Genomic DNA, 22,697 nt, shown 5'->3' on the forward strand with positions numbered 1-22,697 from the left:
TCCACTTCCTGCTTCTTCGGCTTTTAAATTTGCCAGGACAGACACATGCACAGTACAGTGAAACAGCCGGCTTTTTTTTTTTTAAACTTTGGCTTTTCGCTCTACTGCGAAAGCAGGAAGAGGATCACTTCATGGTACTCGCTAGAATAACCTCGGGCTGGTGCGGTTTTCTGCTGATAAGAGCACCAGCCCAGGGTGTCCGGTTAGTAAAGGTAGTCACTTGGGGGTGCCTAACTTTTGAGACCCCCAAGTATAAAATGGTATTCTCTCTCCTTTAATAAATGCCCAGTGTAAGAGTCCTGAAGCTAGACATACATTGAAGATCAAGTCATTACGTAAGTGGATTTTACCCTGATATGCCCACTTTGAGGATCACAATAATATAAAACCAGGCCATTGGGACGAGGACCACTTCAACAAACCAACGTGAATTTTTCTAAATCTTCCAGTTTTTTGTCAGTTGGCAGGGTCCCACACACAGGCAGATTTAACCAGAATAAGTTAGAAGGCATGTACAAAGCTATATATATATATATATATATATATATATATATATATATATATATATATATATATATATATATATATATATATATATATATATATATATATATATATATATATATATATATATATATATATATATAATACACAAAAGCCATGAATATCTTGTAAATTATATCCTTATAAACGGTGAGTTCTGATGTCATCAGTTATAAATGGTGAGTTCTGATGTCATTTCTGTCACATGACTCACTGAAAAGTGTGTATTATAATGAATAATGTACCCCCAGTTGCAAAATATGAGGATATTAGAAGTTACCTCGGACTTCCATGACCTGTATAAAAACACTCCGCCTTCGGCCTTGTATTTTTATATGGTCATGAAACTCCTCGGTAACTTATAATATCCTTACATTTTACAAGAGGGGGTACTTTATTCACTTTATAATATTTTTTCTCTTGGGGTTATTTTAATAACACCATGCAGCTATTAACCTATAATGGGATATTTGGTTCCAAAGCAGCTGTAAAAACACTGGTGAGGCATGCCAAAATTAGTTTTGCTTCATAAAAAAAATTACAATAGTGTAAAAAGAACTTTTAGAAAGGCAATAAGCGACTTTAATTTACCATTTATTTATTTTTAGCTAACTAGATCACACATCCTGTATCAAGGATCAACAGTTATATTATAAAACAAAGCTGAAGTCATACAGAATTAACAAACACAGGCTTCAAGGTGATCCAACATTGGCCACAGCTGGTAATAAAATAAATAAAGGCAACAGTAATAAAACATTTTAAAATTGGAATTAGGGCTTTTTGGAATCCCCCCTGTAGTCCCCCCAATATTAATCAGCAAAAAAACAAAGGTAACAACACTTTTCAGATCACTACAAATGTTTTCTGTTTGTTAAATCAAGAGCTCACAACAGACCACTTACAAAATTGTAACTGAACTACAACTTCCAGCAGGAACAAATTAAAAGAGCATAAAGTTGCACTGGTCTGGTGTGGGTAATGACATCACTGGGATGCACTGGCACAGAGATGCCAGCGCCATTGTGCTGTGCGGTCAGTGTGTTGTGTTTGGCTTCAAATTTCTGGCCTGTGGCAACTGTTTAGACATTTCTTTGTCTTGCTCTGGACTCTTGCATCCCAATAATACACACTGGCTTTTTCTGTATTCCAAGAAACCTCAATTCTGTTTGCAAGCACAAGTCTTAGCTCTTCTTCCGCTTTGGTCATTATTACAAACTCCTATGAATGATTAGATATATTTAGGCCTCTGTTTTCTGACAGAGCAATGAAACTATGCTGCAATCTCACCATATGCTAGTAAAACAGAGCCAATTCCTGAATATTTGGCTTCTAATAAATATAACTTCAGGCCCAGCATCTTCCTCAGGCAGTTGACAAACCTAGAAATTCTTAATCTGCAATGCAACATAATAAATTGTCTAAAGTTTGCCCATGTGTACTCAGGGTTGACACCTTTTGTAGAAAAAAATACTGGCCTTCCTATATTATTATCCGTAGAGTTTCTGCCAGGCAGTTCCATATTATGAATACAGTTTTAGCTGGATCAAAGTGCATGGCCTAAATTGTCCCTTTTTATAAAAAACATTTTGGGAGGTATGTTAAACACAAAAAGTACAAGTACAATACTACAAGCAACAGTTAGTGGGGCAAATTTATGTCCAGCCCACAAGCCAAAACATTGTAAACTTGGTGTGCGAAATTCTGCCTTATCATTCAGTGGAGTCTACAGATTCTGTTTGACTGATTGCCAGTCTTAGTAGTGCCTGTGTGTCTTCTGTCTGCTGCCGGAGTTGCTCAAGCTGCTCCTTTAGCCGACTTTGACTGATCGCTTTGGAGAACTCAGGGTCTGAAACACAAAACCACATGCAGTCCAGTTAGACAAAATGGCTATTAGGCAACATGTTAGGGTGCATACATAAAAAATGATCTGCCTTACATTTTTTTTATGGCTACAACAAGATGTGCAATCAGTGATTGTATTAAATAAGTAGACACTAAATTTTTGCATTTCAGTAGTAGATTGTATACCAAACCAGGATTCCCACAGTGTTTTTGAATTTGCACTAGTTACCGGTAGTATTTGAATAAGACCTGTTATACCTGTAACATATTTATCATAGTAACATACTGTAGTAAGTTAAGCTGAAAAAAGACTTGTTTATTAAGTTTTTGCCTAAATGAAACCTGCCTAACTTCAAGTTGACCCAGAGGAGGCCAAATAACCTCATCTGAAGTTTTTCCAATTTGCTAGAGGGGGGAAAAATCCTTGTTGACTACAAGATGGAAATCAAACCAATTCCTAGACTTAATACTTAGAGCTAATTTCAGTAATTCTGTATTTTCTCGCTGTCCAACCCCTTCTTAGGTCCATATAATGTATCAGTCACCACAACCACTTCCAACTTCCATTTCTTACAACTCTCACTGTAAAAAGAAACACTTTTGAATTTTACAATGGAACTCCTTTCTAATCTGAAGGGGTGCTCTTGCATCTGCTGGAAAAGCCAACTGGTAAATAACTGGCAATAACTGGCATCAGAAAGTTTAAAATATGGTCTCTCCTAAGCGCCTCCTCTCCAGTGTAAACAACCCCAACTTGGTCAGGCATTCTTCATAAATGAGACTTTCCATGCCCTTAACCAGCTGTTGCTGGATTCTGGAATAATAAATATATTTGAGGTTATGATTAAAGGTGAACTCCAAGTCCACTTTGTAAGCTTGTGCTCAGTGGCGTAACTACATGAAGGCTGTGCCCCTTGAGAAAAAACTCCTAGGAGGGGCCTGGCATGCACAGCCATCTTGCTACCCTGCACAGAGTATCTATTAGTATTCTCTTGCTGAGAGTATCCAGGAACAGAGTTCAATTTACATAGTCTCCTGAAACATGTGTAGTTCTGCTGCTCATCTTCTACCAAATCAGCATGGCTTTATGAAGGCAAGTCGTAAGATGGACAGTGGAAGTACAGTAGTTGTGATCTACTTGGATTTTGGATGTATTTCGGATTTAAACAACTGCTTTCTAAATGCGGTAGGTTGCCAATGGTTTATTCTCTACTTGGAGTTGTAGAGAATTGGGCATCAGAAAGTGTATTTTAGTATTGGGTCCATCTCAAATATGTGTTAAAGAATAAAACAATTAAATGGGTATCACTATTGGGTGTCACACAAGGCTTGGTAGACCGTACATATTCGTCTCATCTAGCAAGGTAATGCAAGTGTATTCATCATAGTCCATATCTAATACTCTAAGTGCAAGGGAGAATAGGTCAATGTTCATTATCCCACAGTGTTCCAATCTCTCCAAATTACCAAAGTCGGGACATAGGTTACGTTTCATTTAGTCCTTTAGGAGATAGTTTCTAGCCTGCATATCAACATATGTTTCTTATAAACAACAATCGGATCCTATCTCATCCTAGAACATGATATATAGTCATTAGTCTAAATTAAGGCAATTTGTGTTTAGCAATCAACCAGTCTTTATCTATTGGTTGTTTGGCTATATATTATAACATATTATTATATTATTATTAACTAGCTAAGGTAATAGAGTAGTAGGGCCTTTACCCTGTCACTCAAGCATAACATCTTGTAGCTAAAAGTACATATGGTGTAGTGATGTAGTATATAAATCATAGGTCTATGTATACCCTTTTGCAGTTGAGCAGGCACTCAAAGGTCTAATCCTCCACACAGAAGTGTAAAAGAAAGTAATATGTTCAGTTTTTATGGCATTGCCTTACGCATTTTGTATCTCCACAGACACTTAATCATAGGCTAAACATGCAACCACTACACTGGATATTTAAATGAAAAAGCACCAATGGACACTCAGACTTAATTAGCAATCACCAATTACACGACAGGTTGGTAACTGCCAGTGGTGAAAAACATAACTATTTCATCATTCGTTTGAGCCCAAGGTGCCATATTAGTGCTCTCAAAAAACAGAGAAAGACAAACAAAACTTTATACGTACAAAGCGCATTTCTTATAGAGAAACACAAGTACAAAAATAAATTGAAAAACTCAAAAATAGCAGGTAACGTCACATTCATTATTTATACCTAGAGGGAATCTAGTAGCTAGAGTATAAATCCATTTAGTGGTCATTTTTTAAAAAAAATAATTTGGATCATTGTACTTTAAGTCTGCCAAAAATATATTTAAACATTAAATAAAGGATTAAGTAAGGATTCATTTTATTTAATTGTTAATAGGCACAAGGCATTGTTATATTATTACAGTGAAAAAAGAAATCAATTTTTAAAAATTTACTTATTTGATTTTAAATGGAGTCTATGGGAGAAGGCCTTCCTATAATTTAAAGCTTTCTATATAACCAGTTTTTAGGTTATGGGTCCCATATTGTTTACCTTGGATGATGCTCATTGCATAGACAGAGTTTGTTATTGTTCTGTTGTGAAAATGAGCTGCCAGATTGGTTTGAACACCCGCAGACCTACAATGTTCTGTGTTACCTATGTGTGTGACTGTGTATATGAAACCAAACAGTATTTAATTGCATAGTGCTATTTCCTAAAGTAAATCATTCAATCTTGACCGTACCTTCACTCAAAGTGCAAAGTGTGGAAATACTGAGCTGCTGAAATCGTAGTTCTGGATGACCAAGGAAACACATGAGGTAGTGCTGAACATCTTTTATGAGAAGTTTCAACTCAGATGATATTTTTTCTGCATGCAAAAAGACAGTAATTAACACGGAGTAGTAGGATATATTATTTTTTACACAAAAGTGCACAATTTAAATTGATGTTAACCTGTGAAAGCAAAAAAAAGTACTGTTTGCATTTTTCAACCAATCTGACATTGGTACACATTGGAGTCAGATGAAGAAGGAAGTCCTTACAAAGTTACAAGTTCATAGTTTAATTGTGCATGCCTAACTTTTACCAGGGAGACCATTAATAAGTTACTTTCTTCAGTGTATACTACAGAGTCATAGATTCCAGACCTTCTACTCAATTGGGCACAGATGGCTCAGCTTAATTCGGTAAATTAAGTCGGTGCCTGATGAAGGATATGGTGCTTTAATGTCTACACAAAGTGTGAACCAGGCCCCGGTCCTAAAGGAATCATCAAGAACTTAGTTAAATTTCAGCCAGGCAACTTTTTTTAAATTTTTTTTCATAAACTCTTCCATCAGGTATGGAACTTATGGCTAGGAATCAAAATCCATCTCTGAAAAGGGGTTTCGACCTCAGTCTGGAAATTACAGGCCCATGAGTTTGACACCTGTGGTTTATGTTATTTAAAATTATGTTCTTGGGAATGGCATTGCGAGTAAAAATCAGCATGGGTTTATCATTTCATTGCTTTTGCATGATAAAGACAGTAGGAATTTGGACAGAGGGGTTGCAGTAGCTGTGGTCATTTTTAATTTTGTAAAAGCTTTCGATACAGTGCCACATAAACTACTGTTTCTAAACTAAGGTCTGTTGATCTTGGTAATGTTTTTTTCACATGTATAGGAAGTTAGCTAAAATATTGTGTACAGAGGATAGTTTTCAATAGTATACTGTCTATTTGGAGTAGGGTTCTGTATTGGTTTTATATAATTTATTAATAACTCAGGGAGGGCATTTTAAGTATTCTTGCAGATAACACAAAAATATAAAGGCTAATTAATTTCTTCCAGGATGTGGCATCCTTGCAGCAACAACTGAAAATCTGAGAGGTTAAGGTATAATAAATGCTGATAAATGGAAGGTTATACACTTGTGTAAACTAAGCAAGCTATTTATACCCATAATGGGCCTATGTTAGGAAAATCCTTAATAGAGAAGGACCAAGGCCAAACACAATTTTAATCTTCATTAAAAGAGGTATAGATTTGCAGGAGGAGAGGGTAATTCCTTCCTTTATTAAACACTGGTAAGGCAGTGAAGTTTTGGTCTTGAGTGATATTATGAATTATGCAAAATGTAATGTAAAATGTTCACTTTATAATAAACTCTGTGATGTTTACTGATAATTCTTGCAGCAGAATGAATTTTTCCCCTTCTGGCTTTAGATTGGGTTTTCACCTTCTGCTGGATAAACTAGAAGTTTGGCAGGTTTCATTTGGATGAAATGGTTGAACTCAATGAACATTTATTTTTTCAGCCTAAATTACAATGTCATTATGGCTAAAAGAGAGCGTTGAAGAGAGGATGCCACAGTCATATAAGGTGACTTAGCTGGGCCCCCATGCAAGAATTAAATGACCTACACCCTCAACTGGTACTCTTTTGAAAAGGCTGCATAATACCTGCTCTTGGCAGGTTTCTAAATATCACATGAAATAATTTGTATTCAAAGTGCACTTATTGTGACAACCATGCCCTTGCCATATCTTGAAGTAATGGCCAAAAATTGTAATACTGCACAAAGTACCAAATTCTCTGTTTACCATCATAGCTGCAGTGTTAAAAAATATATTATGTTGCAGTAGCGCATTACCAGAATGTGAAAGTTGCTTTATAACAAAGGCTGCATGGAAGGAGAGTTCTTTGTGCTCCACTTGTCCTGCCAGTTTCACCAGGCATCTAATCAGTCCTTTGTCCTTCCTTTGAATCAGATACTCCCTTGTGATGTCTGAAATTAGAGGAAATTTGTAGGAGAAATAAAAACACCAGATTTTTTTCAAGTTAAATTAATGTATATATATATATATATATATATATATATATATATATATATATATATTTATAGTTGCAATGTCAGATACATTAGATAGCTTCATGGAACTGCTGGATGCACTTTTAGCAAATGAGAAAATACAGGCTTATGCAAATGAATTACAAGTTGATGCAGTATCTGGACTATTAGGGGCAGATTCACTAAGCTCGAGTGAAGGATTCGAATGAAAAATACTTCGAATTTCAAAGTATTTTTTGGGTACTTCGACCATCAAATTGGTTAAATTCGTTCGAATTCGATCGAAATCGAACGAAATCGAACGATTCGAAGTAAAAATCGTTCGACTATTCGACCATTCGATAGTCGAAGTACTTGCCCTTTAAAAAAAACTTCGACCCCCTACTTCGGCAGCTAAAAGCTACCGAAGTCAATGTTAGCCTATGGGGAAGGTCCCCATAGGCTTGCTAACCTTTTTTTGATCGAAGGATTTTCGTTCGATCGTTGGATTAAAATCCTTCGAATCGTTCGATTCGAAGGATTTAATCGTTCGATCGAACGAAAAATCCTTCGATCGCAGGATTAGCGCTAAATCCTTCGACTTCGATATTCGAACTCGAAGGATTTCAATTCGAGGGTCGAATTTCGAAGTATTTTTTACTTCGAAATTCGACCCTTAGTGAATCTGCCCCCTAGAGTGTAGAAGGCAGTTTTCTCTGAAGCACATTGAATATGGCTTCACTAGAGACACATTCTAAACACACACATTTTTTTACTGTTTATATAATTAAAAAACATTTTGGGATTAGCCTTTACTTAAGATGCTATTTGTTATAGTATTTATAGGTCCTAAAAGAAACATTTGGCCATGCTACAAAATGCTTTTTTTTTCATTCATATTTGATTTTTTACATCTGGTTTTACATTTCTTCCTTAAAGGATATATAAAGTAAACAATGTTAAAGTCTGGTTTCAGGTTAGACATTTAACAAAAACTGTTCTTCAATATACATTCATTAAAAAATCGGTACCATTTTTATTACAAAAACATTTTTTTTTCCTGCACGCCACTTGCTTTAAAACCATAAGATCTGCTCCATTTTTTGGATGGCAGGAAAGCAGAAGCAACTGTGTTGTCAGTATTCATTTGGGTAATTAACAACCCAACCCGAATAAGACTTGCCCCAGTTTAGCCTTTTCTGTTTGTAACAAAAGCTGAGCACACCCTTTTAAATAGTTTAAACCCCCCTTTTAAACTATTACTTTATAATCTGTGAATAGTTCAAAGACTTCAGCCTTCTCATTCTTCTCCACAATTTCTTCCTTAATATTGGGTTTAAAATCAGGCTTAACATACAAACATTGTCCTCCTTTTCTATTTGCCCTATCCCTCAAAACAAGGTATAGCTCTCAACATTTACTGCACAATCATGTGATATCAAACTTCTCATCTAGAAAAATTAACTCCAACTTTCTCAGCCTTACCAGCTAATTTTATTGCATTTTGTTAAGTCACCATAGGCTAATGGAAATATGAACATAAAAGCTAAATAAGCATGGCATAGACTTTGTATTATACAATGGAGACAGTACAATGTGATTAGGACTGCTACCTTGAAGTTCAGTTTGATTCTTCACTGGGCATCAGTCCTTCTAAATAAATGAATGCATTTTATAAAGAGCTAGATGACGGTTAAAAGAATAAAGGTTAAAATTAAGTAAGCTTTATCAGAAAGGCCTATATAAATACACCAATAAACCCTCAAAGTAATGCTGCTCTGAGTCCTCTGTCAAAAGAAACACTGCATTTCTTTCCTTCTATTGTGTATACATGGGCTTCTGTATCAGACTTTCTTCCTTCAGCTTAAACCTCTTTGCCCTGGGCGTGAGCATGCTCAGTTTGCTCCTCTTTCCCTTTCCCTCTCCCTTCTCCCTCTTCCCTCCCAACTGTAATCTGAGCTCAGAGCTATGAGTGAGCAGGGAGAGGCAAGAAGTGATGTCACACCAAGCTAATATGTCAGCTGTATCCTAAACAAACAGAAAAAGCGCTTCTAGAGCTGTTTACTCAGGTATGGTAAAGCATTCTACAGAATAAATATAGTGTTACAGCTTGCACTATTATGGCTAATCTCTTGGTAATAAACAGAAGCTTTCTTTCTTCTTTAAAACTTAACACTTCTAAAAAGTCACATTCTGCATGAATGATGAGTTATTAGTCAAGATGCATTAAATATGGCATGAACATATGCATTTTTATTTATAATTTGACTATTTTTAAAAAACTCTGTAAACCTTGTAACATACAGTCAGTAATAACCACATTAAAACATGAATTCATCAATAGTGCTCCTAGATAGAACTTGTTAAATCTAATGGATTCCTTTGGGTTTCAGTAAATTCATTAAAATAATCAGGAGCCAATTCTGTTCTAGAAAGAAATTTACCATATTTAGTCAGCTCTGCAAGACATGATGCCACAAACTGTAAGGGTTCTTCTTCATTGTTAGGATTAAGTAGAGCTTGAAGCAATTCGTCAAAGCACTGGCTCTGTATGATCACCTAGAAATATACATTTTTCATTGTGACTTCATGCAGTTTACTTACTACAATGACATTCTAAAGATGCTTAGTGTATAATGAACAAACATTTCATATTACTGGTCTGTGTTATATTGGTATATAGATAAAACCAGGGTTGCAAATCAAGAACAGTCAATTGATCTTTTTTAATCAATAGTGATGTGTGAACTTTTATATGAAGTGTATGGTATTAATGAATTTTTTTAAACAGTTCTATGGTCCAGCTCATTCAGAAACAACAAATAGCATATCTACAAAAATGTAAAGGGCTGTATAGAAACAATTTAATAGTGAGATAAAGTACCTATCAAGTTATTTTATTTACTTCTAGCTGATCTAAAGGACACAATTTTATTTTGCCTCACAGTTGTAAACATTTTGCAACATAGTAGATGACACTGAAAAAAACAAACCAGTCCACCAAGTTCAACACTTTTGCTTAGTAAAGTGCCTAACTGCTAGTTTATAAAGCGGAAGATGGGGAAAAAAACTGAAGCCTCCCTGGATCAACTTTGCACTAAGTTAATTTCAGTAACTTGGTATCTTTTCAAGTGTCTAAAAATAGTATCCCCCTTTTGCCTTTGCTATTGTTCACTGGTATAGTAACAAAGTAATTTAGCCTGAAAAAATACACGTCCATCAAGTTCAACAATTTATGTTTATATACCTGCTAAACTGCTAGTCTATCCAAAAGCCTCTCTAATTTGTATCAGAGGATAAAAAAAATTCCTTTCTGACTCCAAGATGGCAATAGGACCAGTTCTTGGATCAACCTTATACCAAGAGTTATTTTTAATAACCCTGTATTCTCACACTTGCTAAAAGCCATTCAACCCCTTCTTGAATCTGCGTAATATATCTGTCACTACAACTACAACAACTACAACAATTCAGGGAGAGAATTCCACAACTATACAGTTCTTACTGTAGGAAATCCTTTCCGAATATTAAGATGAAATGGCCTTTGTTCAAATATGAATGGATGCCCTTGTGGCTGCTGCTGTGCAGCATTTAATTTATTGAGGTATCATACCAAAGTACAGAAAGCCTGGCGAGGCCAAATACCAAATGTATCCTAATACCATAAGTATTTCCTCACTTTTAAAAGGCATCCAGTCTTTTATACACAATCGAATGTGTCTGCAGGTAATACAATTTCAGAGACAGAATTCCATAGCTTACCTCTATGTTCTCGGACTGGCTTAAATTCTGTATAGTGCAGGCAGCATGAACCACAACCACTGGATTTGTCCTCTCTGTCTGCATCAGCACTACTAGATGAGTAAGCAGTTCCTTACACAACACAGCATCCTGGAGGAAAAAGGTATTCTGTATGTCTAGATATCTGTCCAACAAGAACAGGCTGGTGTTCTGTTCAGTTTTTCAACTGTGTTCCGGCATGGGAGAAAGTGACAGAAGAAAGAACTGTTCTTATTTTGCTCTCTTTATAAATCCATCAAAAAACTCAGATAATTTTTCTCATGTCTCCTGTGCAGAGCAATGCCAGAATAGTCCTCTTTCTTTCTTTCTTAGGACACTTTCTTACTGTAGCACAGTCGAAAAATAGCTAGCAGGTGGCACCGTTGTTACAAATTTCATTATATCAGCAGTATGCAATTTTCTTAATATATTGGAGTCTTAAAAAAGTAAACAACAAAAACGCTTAAAATATCACTCACTTGTGGAGGTTTATTTATTACAGGTTGGATTTTAGTGGTTTAGAGGTTTTGGAAACCTCAACTAAACTCACAAACTCTAAAACCACCATTGTCATTGAATGTATTAAAAGATCTGAATATAAAAAGTATGAATGAAAAAAGCAGTGAATGTTGAGCTGAAAAATACGAAAACCTCTAAAAAAATTTTAGATCTAAAGAGTTTTTCAGACAACTTCTTAAAAAAAAAAAAATTTTACTTGGAGAAGTTTGGCATTGAAGGCTTTCATGGTTTTTACATTTAATAAATGTTGTATTTTCAGAGCTTTTTAGAAATATAGGAAAACCACAAATGTCTTGTCAAAAAAATTGCAATTCGATTGTTAGTAAATGCGCCCCTTTGATTAATTAATTTTAAAGTTTTACATTTCCTTTAAACTAACTTAGAAATTATTGTACACATTTACCATGTTTGCTGGAGGATGGGTCATAGTGCAGAGAAGTGTAATAGAAGCCTGTCGGACATCTTTACTGTTTGCGATAAGCAAGCTTAGTAGCAGAGGTATAACATCCAGGGTCTGAAGATGATCACGAACTTCAGCTAGGAATGAAAAATGAAGCCTTATTTAGTTTAGAAACTGCAGAAGGCAAGGTGATAATAATATTGCAATAGATTTGAATTTAGTGACCTAAACCTCTACACAAGGGGGTTATTTATCAAAATCCGAAATGTTCTCACTATTTACTGAAAACCACTCTGGCCAAATCCGCACTGACTTTTCCCCCTATTTATCAATACATTTTGACAAAACTTTCTTGTGCAGGAAAAGACTCAATAAAATAATGAAAAAATCCGAATTGTGCGATTTTTTCGAATTTGACGCCCGAAACCTTAAACTTTTTTTTAGATTCGCTGCCCGAAACCACAATATCTTCAGATTATTGAACGAAACCCAGCGCAGATCAGAATATCTTCAAAATGTCAACGGGACATCTGCCATTAACTTCTACATGAACTCAGCATGTCAGCATGGAGTTAATAAATCATAAAAAATTCTATTTTTTTTCCTCCGAAAAATTAGTTTTTTCAATTTAAAAGTCCGACCAGAAAAAAATTGGATTTAATAAATAACCCCCCAAGTGTTAACACCTGAACCCAAGATACGGAGAAGATCAACAATGGTTACATAGTGTATACAGCATGAGGAACCCTGCTGAAAATATTCATATTAAAAGAGAAGGAAAAGTTAAAAATGACTAGGGGAGCCCCAAATCATTCTAGTCACTTACCTGTTACCTTGCAACACTTGCAAAGTATATTTTAAACTAAACTGTAATTTTAAACACACTGTAAATACACTGATTAGCGGAAATAAGAATAATCATTATTTTGTTACAATATAGTTACATAGTTACATAGTTACATAGTTAAATTGGGTTGAAAAAAGACAAAGTCCATCAAGTTCAACCCCTCCAAATGAAAACCCAGCATCCATACATACACCCATCCCTACTTTTAATTAAATTCTATATACCCATACCTATACTAACTATAGAGCTTAGTATCAGAATAGCCTTTGATATTATGTCTGTCCAAAAAATCATCCAAGCCATTCTTAAAGGCATTAACTGAATCAGCCATCACAACATCACCCGGCAGTGCATTCCACAACCTCACTGTCCTGACTGTGAAGAACCCCCTACGTTGCTTCAAATGAAAGTTCTTTTCTTCTAGTCTAAAGGGGTGGCTTCTGGTACGGTGATCCACTTTATGGGTAAAAAGGTCCCCTGCCATTTGTCTATAATGTCCTCTAATGTACTTGTAAAGTGTAATCATGTCCCCTCGCAAGCGCCTTTTTTCCAGAGAAAACAACCCCAACCTTGACAGTCTACCCTCATAATTTAAGTCTTCCGTCCCTCTAACCAATTTAGTTGCACGTCTCTGCACTCTCTCCAGCTCATTTATATCCCTCTTAAGGACTGGAGTCCAAAATTGAACTGCATACTCCAGATGAGGCCTTACCAGGGACCTATAAAGAGGCATAATTATGTTTTCATCCCTTGAGTTAATGCCCTTTTTTATGCAAGACAGAACTTTATTTGCTTTAGTAGCCACAGAATGACACTGCCCAGAATTAGACAACGTGTTATCTACAAAGACCCCTAGATCCTTCTCATTTAAGGAAACTCCCAACACACTGCCATTTAGTGTATAACTTGCATTTATATTATTTTTGCCAAAGTGCATAACCTTGCATTTATCAACATTGAACCTCATTTTCCAGTTTGCTGCCCAGTTTTCCAGTTTAGACAAATTACTCTGCAAAGTGGCAGCATCCTGCATGGAACCTATAGTTCTGCACAAGTTAGTATCATCTGCAAAAATAGAAACAGTACTTTCAATGCCCACCTCCAGGTCATTAATAAACAAGTTGAAAAGCAAGGGACCTAGTACAGAGCCCTGCGGTACTCCACTAACAACACTGGTCCAATAAGAAATGTTCCATTTACCACCACTCTTTGTAGTCTATCTTTTAGCCAGTTCTCTATCCAGGTACAAATACTATGTTCCAGGCCAACATTCCTTAATTTAACCAGTAACCTTTTGTGTGGCACTGTATCAAATGCTTTAGCAAAGTCTAAGTAAATCACATCCACTGCCATCCCAGAATCGAGGTCTCTACTTACATTCTCATAAAAAGACATTAAGTTAGTCTGGCAAGATCTATTACTCATAAAACCATGCTGGCATGAAAGACGCTTGTTTATATAAATAAATATATATATATATATATATATATATATATATATATATATATATATATATATATATATATACATATATATATATGCAAATGAAGATTTAAAGGTTTCTTACCATTTGAAGCTAGGTTATTCAAACAAAGGCATGCTTGGCTTGATACCTGATCAAGGGGAAAAACACAACATAAAAATGTTTTATTATTTATGTGGTAGCATTAAGACACATACAATAATATTTACACACAACAATAATATGTCCATGTACTATTCCATTAAGTCAGCAATATTATAATCTATTTATAATAGTTACACATTTACATAGTTAAGTTGAGTTAAAAAAAAGTCCATCAAGTTCAACCCCTCCAAATGAACCCCAGTGCACATACAGTGCATACATTCACATAAACAATATTCACCAATATCTACTAATTGTAGATTTTAGTATCACTATAGCTTTGGATATTATGCTTGTCCAAGAAATCATCCAAGCCACTCTTAAAGGCATTAACAGAATCAGCAAGCACAAAAACATCTGGCAGGCAGGCACTGCCCTCACTGTGAAGAACCACCTACGTTGCTTCAAATTAATTTTCTGTTTATGTATTGTAAAGGGGTGGCCTCTGGTGTGGTGATTCTTTTATGGGGGAAAAAAGATTCCCTGCTATCTAGAACGCCCTCTAATGTACAGAACTTTTAAAGAGTAATCATGTCCCCTCACAAGTATCTTTTTTCCAGAGGGAACAGCCCCAACAGTCTACCCTCATAATTTAAAACTTCCATCCCTTTAACCAGTTTAATTTCATTGTCTGGACTCTCTCCAGCTCTTTAATATCTTTCTTAAGGATTGAGCCCAAAACTGCACTCTGCACAAGGTCCCTGGATCAACCTTGTACTAAGGGCTACAGTATTTTCAGTAAGCCTGTTAACTTTGTAAGATAGTTAATTTTCATTTATAATAAGGCATCCAACCCTTTCTTGAAGATATCTAATGTATCTGAGAACAATAATTACAAGGAGAGAATTCCACAACTACACAGACCGCACTGTGAAAACCCGTTCTACAGTGTTGCAGTCCTTAACATTTTATCCTGTGCAAAACAATTAAAACTACTTTTATGCAGCTACAAGTGGTTGTGATCATGCCACTCACCTAGGCTTCTGTTTAAAAATGGAGCAATGGGCTCTACCCCTTCTCCAATCGTCTATACAAAGCATTATGATGTGTATATGGAGATGACAGTATCAGTGGCTGCTACCACAGCGGAGTCCAGTCCTATTCTGGCTTATTGTCCTTGACCTTTTTCTATGTCCAAGCAGATGCTGATACAACAAGGATACACCGAACCAGATACCAAGAAAACCTGAGAGTGTACAGTATTGACAACCTCAGTGTATTTAATTATAACTGATACAGCCTGCTGTACATGCATTAAAGTGTTATACTTGTCTAACTTTCAGAAGACATCATCATCATCATCCAAATTCTTTTCAGGTTGCATACAGCCTTAACACTTGGAGACTAACACTAACATACAGTTTTATTTAAAAATGCTCTTTTTTTCACTACCATCAGTATGCTACCTAGCTAACTCTGCTATTAAATAGTGCCAGCCTGAAGAATAAGGAGAACAGAAGGGAAACAAAGTAGTTGAAATCTGAGTGGTGGGATATGGGGCAAGCCAGGAGTGGAACACATAAAAGGTAAGAACTAAAGGACCACTAATTGTAAAAAAGTTGGTGTAAAAGTTAGGTAGTATATTTAATATTTTAACATGTAAATATACAATTATCTTTGACTTTAGCCAAATACATATTCTTTTCATTTTAAATAAAACATTAATAATATAGTATATAGGTCCAGTACGAGCCATTTTTATTTAACTCTCATAGAACACAAAGGTAATAATGCTCCATTATTTACGACATTTCCTTATACAATAGTTCAACCATCTAAATTAATTTTGGTTTTCCCACTTGAAGGTAGGACATATAATAAATGTATGAAATAATTATTTATTCATTAATTACCTTTTGAACAGATGAAGACATCAGAGAGACAAGCATTCGGAGAAGAAATTTGTCACCAATTTCCAGCATATCTTTATGGTGGTCTGTGTTTGTAGCAATGTTACTCAAGGAGGCACAGCTGTAGAACTGCATAGAAAAAAACTCTTATAAAACAAAGCTATAAGCTTGAACTTCTGGGGCCTGATTAACGATGAGTGATGATAGTTGAGTCTGTCTGACTCCTATGCTGACACAAACAAACTAAATGTAATTGCCATTAATGTGTCACTGTCAATGTTTACATCCTCTACACTTCACAGCAGACATTTTGAACGGTTATTTTTCATCTGTTTACACAACTAAGTTACGGACTAAAAAAATTTTCCTTTTTAATAAGTGCAATTCCAATAATTAATCCTTTGATGGCTGGACGACTCCAGTTATAATCAACCAGGAGGAACGTCAGCCGATAAATACAAGGTTCCTAGTTCCAAACTATGCAGATCCTACCAGTCATTAACAAGATGTTTCTAACACTGGTGTGGGGCATGCTTGGGACCTGGGGTTTTCTGGATAACAAATCTTTCCTTAAGTTCGATCTCCATACCATACATTTAAGAGAAAATCATGTAAACATTAAATAAATTCAATAGTCTGGTTTTGTTTCCAATAAGGATTAATTATTACAGAGAAAAAAAAAATTTTTTTTTAAATTGCATTATTTGGATACAATTGAGTCTAAGGGAGAAAGCCTTTCTGCAATTCAGCGCTTTCTGTATAAAGGGCTTCTGGATAATGGATCCCATACCTGTATAATTATTCTGTAAGGAACATTGCAAATTGCTGCCTTACATATACAGAATGTAGTTTGTTTGCGAATAACCTTTTGCGCTCAAATTTGCATTAGTTCTCATTCTTGACAAAAAAAAAATTTGGCTTTTGTCTTTTATGCTAGTGTTTACAGCTACAATTATATATGTAACCATGAAGAAATTCATTTTGTGTAAAAAAAAAAATGTATTGGAGATAATTTTGCAACAGAATGTACTTGAAACTAATGGCAACCTATATCTATTGGTCCATAATGTTTCTAACATACTAGTAATCATTTATTCTTGCAAATGCCTCTTCTCAACAAAAACAACAATTTTCATCATATTGGGGGTCATTTATAAAGTTCGCACTGTGCATATTTTAAAAATTATAAACTATTATAAAATATTGCACTGCTGTACCCTTCTTTAAATTTTTTTTTTGAATTTCGCATTGCGGAAAAAATATTTAAAAATGACTCGCAAATGAGATGGATGTTTACTTGAGTGCAGGCACTGTGCAAGGTGATTGTGCGCTAAAATAGCATTGAAAGTAATTAAATTCACAACTTGTGAAAACTGCTTTGCCACAGCCGTGCCGTAACGCAAATGCAGAGTGCTCGCGATTTTTGCTAAATTTAAAAAGCTCTTATGGACATTCGCAGTACAAAAAAAATTCACAAGTCTGTTTGCACACCCTTAACCAGCTTTATAAATATAGCCACATGCAGGTCAAATATATTCCCTGTGCGAACCAGTCTGCCCTGCGCAAAGTTTATAAATTACCCCCAATATGTTTTGACCAGGTTTAAGCAGTCTCTTGTATTAAAACTGGGGTTCCTTATCAGAATGGCCATTCCTCAATGTAGCAAGTCAAACTACCAATACCTTAAAAACAAACAGAAAAACAGAGGGGGTGCTTTTCCATAGCATAAAAGCAACAACTCGCAGGGGTGCTTCGCCAATGAGGCGAGTTGAGGCTGTCGCCTCAGGTGGCAGCGCCCCACTAGGTACCAGGGGCGGCAAAAATGCTGCTCCTGGTACTTTAAGAGTGAATTTCCAGGGGAGAGGGTGCAGCAGCAACTGCTGTTGCCTCAGGCGGCAGAGGGGCCAGGATCGCCCCTGACAACTCGTATTTATTATTAAAATCAAATTGCATTTACAATGATAGAATTACAAACAACATGTTTTATAATATTGCCTGAAATTATAAGATATGCTGTTCTATCATTGTAAATGCATTTTGATTTTAATAATAAATACGAGTTGTTGCTTTTATGCTATGGAAAATCACCCCCTCTGTTTTTCTGTTTGTTTTTAAGATATTGGTAGTTTGACTTGATACATTGAGAAATGGCCATTCTGATAAGAAACCCCATCCCAGTTTAATACAAGAAAATTCTTTTTTATAGAACGTAACTGGCTTTAAAACTGGAGGTATCAGTAGCTCCAGATTTCCACTGTGTCAATGAACACAACTGCACAAAAACAGGAGGCAGGAAGAGGGCAGCAGCAGCACCTAGCACAAATATACAGTAGAGCAAGAAGAGCCTGAAGGGTACTGCCACTAGTTTCTCAACTTGCCCAATGGCTTGAGCGCCCCTGGTGACAATTGGTTCTATACAGCACTAGAATTATAGCACTAAAATAGAAGGTACCTCTCTTTAGCCTCAAAAACATCCTGAAGATTTAAACAATCAGTTCTCCATACCTGGATATCAGAGTCAGCAGACTGCAGAAGAAGAGTCAGCACTGGCAGGGCTCCCTGACTGCAAAGAATATTCTTGATATTTTCTGTAAAAGTATATTACAATTTTCTTCATATTAAAAAGTACCCAAAGCATAATATAGGTATGGGACCGGTTATCCTGAATGCTTGGGATCTGGGGATTTCCGGATAATGGACCTTTCTGTAATTTGTATCTTCATACCTTAAGTTTAGTAGAAAATCATGTAATTATTAAATAAGCCCAATAGGCTGGTTCTGCTTCCAATAAGGATGAATTATACCTTAGTTTGGATCAAGTACAAGGTATTCTTTTACTATTACAGAGAAAAAGGAAATTATTTTTAGAAAATGTGGATTATTTGGATAAAATGGAGTCTATGGGAGACAGCCATTCTGTAATTCTGAGCTTTCTGGATAACTGGTTTCCGGATAACGGATCCCATACCTGTATATTGTAAATCAGACTTGATTGAAAAATAAAATGTTATACAAGTTGATTTGCATTGTATTTATTTTTTGGATTTTATTTAATTAATGTAATATTATTTATGCAAAATTACCTGATCGAGTCAAGTTCAAAATAGCACCAACAGCGTTTTGCTGCACTCTAGGATCATAGGACTTCGCTAAAGTGAGCAATGGCCTGATTCCTCCAGCAGTTCCTATAGCCTCCCGGTTGGATTCTGCAAAACAGTATGATAGAGATATTAGATGGCAAGGGCTCTTTTGTACAAAGTTGTTTCCTACCATGATTTGATTTGTAGAAGGGGAAGGCAGCACTGCAATGTTTAGCACTACTGCCTTGCTGTGCAGGGTTCCTCGCCTTTATTTCAGCTAGGGCACTACTTTATCTGCAAGGAATTTGTTTATTCCCCAGTGCTCAGTGTGGAATCTTTGTCAATTAAATTACATGTTGTTTATAAAAAGACAAGGCAAGAGGCTGTGTTGCTTTCATACACTGGGGTACATATCCAAATAGTACTTCTACTAAGCAGAGCACATCCTTCATGGATGTGGAAAGGGATGAATTATTTTTGAAACAGAAAACATTGGGGGTCATTTATAAACACTGGGCAAATTTGCATCTGGGCAGTAACCCATGGCAACCATGGATGATGATGATTGCTTTCAGTGCTCAACCTGCAGCTGAAAAAAAATAATCACTGATTGGTTGCTATAGGTTACTGCCCAGGTGCAAATTTGCCCAGGGTTTATAAATCAGCCCCTCAGAGTGTTTCATTTTAAAACATACTGACATGATTCTTTGAATATCACTTTAAGGATATTCAGGTGACCTGAGAGACTTTTGGAATTTACAATAAGTTCTATTTTTTGTTAGCATAAATTTCAATAATTCAGCCTCCTTATTCTTTACAAAATTATACAAGCTCAATTTATATGAATAATTGTAAAAATATAGGAAAATTGGAACTCTCAGAGGATTTCCATGATCATATAGTCATAAGACTGAAGGCAGAGTGCTTATATACATAAAACAGCATCAGGTACAGTATTTGTTAAAATGCCAATGCTTCTAGCATAACGTTCCACCCCCTGTTTTTTTCTGAACTCTCCTTCTCTCTTTTTAATTGTTAAGATGGTTAAAGAAGAACCTGCAGGAAGCACAAGCATGCACAAACCTTACAACCTTAAGCCTTAAACCTTACAAGCTATTTGTTTGTTCTAATACTAGCACATGTGTAGGGACCAATAGGATTGCTATGCCCTTATAGAGTTACATCCCTACTTACTTCCCTTACTTCCTTCTGTACTCCTTTGTTACAGTACACCATTAGTTATTGGCCAAAGGTGTAATGACCACTTCCTGCCACACTCCCATATAGTGTTGGAAAGGAGTGGCCTCTTCCTATTTGGCTCTGTGTGTCCTTCCAGCTAGGTGTTTCCCATTGAGCCTGGGATCACCAAGGCCCCAGTAAAGCCACCGCCCCAAAGGGACCTGTACCTTTGGTGATTAAGTCAGGGACCAGGTCACCCTGTGAACGAGGTTTGCTATCATTAGAGCAGATCTTTAATAGACTCTCTAGGAAAGTGAGATAGACAGCTTTATATAGCATGAGCAGCTGTGTGCTCTATCAAGGATAGTAGCAGGGAGTAGCTTCCCAAAGGCTTCTTTTTTTTTTTTGCCTTTAGTGCAGGGACTCAGTGGATAGGGTGTTAGGCTTTAGACTTTGTCTCCCTAACTACTCAACTGGTGATCCCAATCCCCACAGAGGTATATCGATCTTCTGGGAATTGATGTACACTTGACTACTATGCCTTATGGGAGTGACAGTCTTCATTGTGCTGTATCATCTTCTGCTATCCTCCCTTCTCTGTAATATGCTACATCTGCCTCATCTCCTGCGTGAGTAAACCTGTGGTCATTGCTGATGCTAATAAATCCCATCTTTTATTTTACCAAAAGAACCTCCTGGCGTCCAATCAATCTATTTTTATGTACAGTAGCTGTAGCCTGATGTGTGAGTCCAATGTATCCCATGCTCATTACCATTTAGCTGGACATTAACTCCTTGTGGTCTGGATAGCCCAGATTAGCGTTACACATGTATTCTCAGTACATCTCAGTCTCCCTTTTTCTTTAGTCAAAGGAATATCTTTGGGAAGGTGCCGTTTTCTGCACTTCAATCAAATTGTGTTTAATTTAACCCAATATTGACATTTTTCAATGAATTTGGGACATTAGCCCACCAGTTACTAAATGAATAATTGACTGTGATATCTACTTAATAGGAACTTCAAGCAACAAATACTTACAAAAGCAAAGTTATTGGTGAAACATGATCATCATGACCTATAGATAACATTATATAAAGTGTGTATATATGTGTGTGTGTGTGTGTGTCTACTATTGCTTTAAATTCAATGGGGCTGCAGCTGAATGTATAATGACTTTGCTAGCCAATGAAAGTTTGTAACCCATAAAATGAAAATGAAGAGTTTACTCATTTTGGATTTGACGGATTGTGTACTTTACAAAATATGTTTTTGAGGTTGAACTTACTTTTTGTGTCCTTTACCAATACACTTGTTGGCAATACTTTGATTGCATTAATAGTTTGGTTGTACTAAAAGCAAGCCTTAAAGGGACCAAAAAAAAGTGTTTTAAAGTAAGGAAAATATCATGTACTGTTGCCCTGCACTGGTAAAACTGATCTGTTTGCTTCAGAAACACTACTATAGTTCATTTAAACAAGCTGCTATTTAGCAATGGCTGAACAGCTGCCCCTACAGCAGCTGGTTTATATAAACTATAGTAGTGCTTCTAAAGCAAGCACAGCAGTTTTACTAGTGCAGGGCAACACTGCATTATATTTTTAATACTATAAAATACTTTAATTTTTTGATGTTAGTGTTCCTTTAAGTCTATGTACAATGACATTCTTGACAATCCCGTTCTCCCTACTTTGTGGCAACAGTTCGTGGAAAGTTATTTTCTGTTTCAGCACATAATGTCACCATGTACAAATTGAATTTGATTGCTCTGTAAAAATCCCTGACTTTAACCTAACTAAACACCCATGGGATTATTTGAAATGTTGACTGGGTGCAAGGCCTAATCACCAACATCAGTGCCCAACCTCACTAATGCTCTTGTGGCTGAATCCAGGGATGTAAAAATAGAGGAAACAGGCCCAGGTGTGTAGAAGGCCCATTAAGGCCCTAATTAAAAAGCAATTTCAATATATTGGTAGAATCGTTAAACTTACCAATATTATGGGGTCCTAAATTTATTTTGCTGTGGGACCCAGTAACATCTAGTAATGGCACTGGCTGAATGGAAGTTAATCCTACATGTTCCAAAATCTTGTGAAAACCTTCCAAGCAGTCGTTAAATCAGCAAAGGGAGGAGCAACTTCATATTAATACCCTTTGTTTGGAATGAGATGTTGGTGATGAAAGTACTGAAGAATGCCCTGAAACATACAGGGCATTCTTCAGTACTTA

At 36.1% G+C, this 22,697-nt stretch overlaps 1 protein-coding gene across 1 annotated transcript in view; it reads right to left on the minus strand.

The window, feature by feature from the left end:
- Nucleotides 1–1,124: 1,124 nt before the first annotated feature.
- The window catches only part of LOC108717416 (vacuolar protein 8), a 39,004-nt gene continuing 17,431 nt past the window's right edge, over nt 1,125–22,697 (minus strand). The window contains exons 5-14 of the mRNA XM_041564523.1: nt 19,292–19,414; nt 18,714–18,796; nt 16,212–16,337; nt 14,299–14,344; nt 11,888–12,021; nt 10,948–11,076; nt 9,630–9,744; nt 7,009–7,143; nt 5,116–5,241; nt 1,125–2,392 (exon numbers count right to left, since the gene is read on the minus strand). Coding sequence (XP_041420457.1) covers nt 2,256–2,392; nt 5,116–5,241; nt 7,009–7,143; nt 9,630–9,744; nt 10,948–11,076; nt 11,888–12,021; nt 14,299–14,344; nt 16,212–16,337; nt 18,714–18,796; nt 19,292–19,414 — 1,154 coding nt within the window. The 3' untranslated portion in view covers nt 1,125–2,255. The remainder of the gene's footprint in view (nt 2,393–5,115; nt 5,242–7,008; nt 7,144–9,629; nt 9,745–10,947; nt 11,077–11,887; nt 12,022–14,298; nt 14,345–16,211; nt 16,338–18,713; nt 18,797–19,291; nt 19,415–22,697) is intronic.

Source organism: Xenopus laevis, chromosome 5S (assembly GCF_017654675.1).
Source record: "Xenopus laevis strain J_2021 chromosome 5S, Xenopus_laevis_v10.1, whole genome shotgun sequence".
In the NCBI taxonomy this organism is placed as follows: domain Eukaryota; kingdom Metazoa; phylum Chordata; class Amphibia; order Anura; family Pipidae; genus Xenopus; species Xenopus laevis.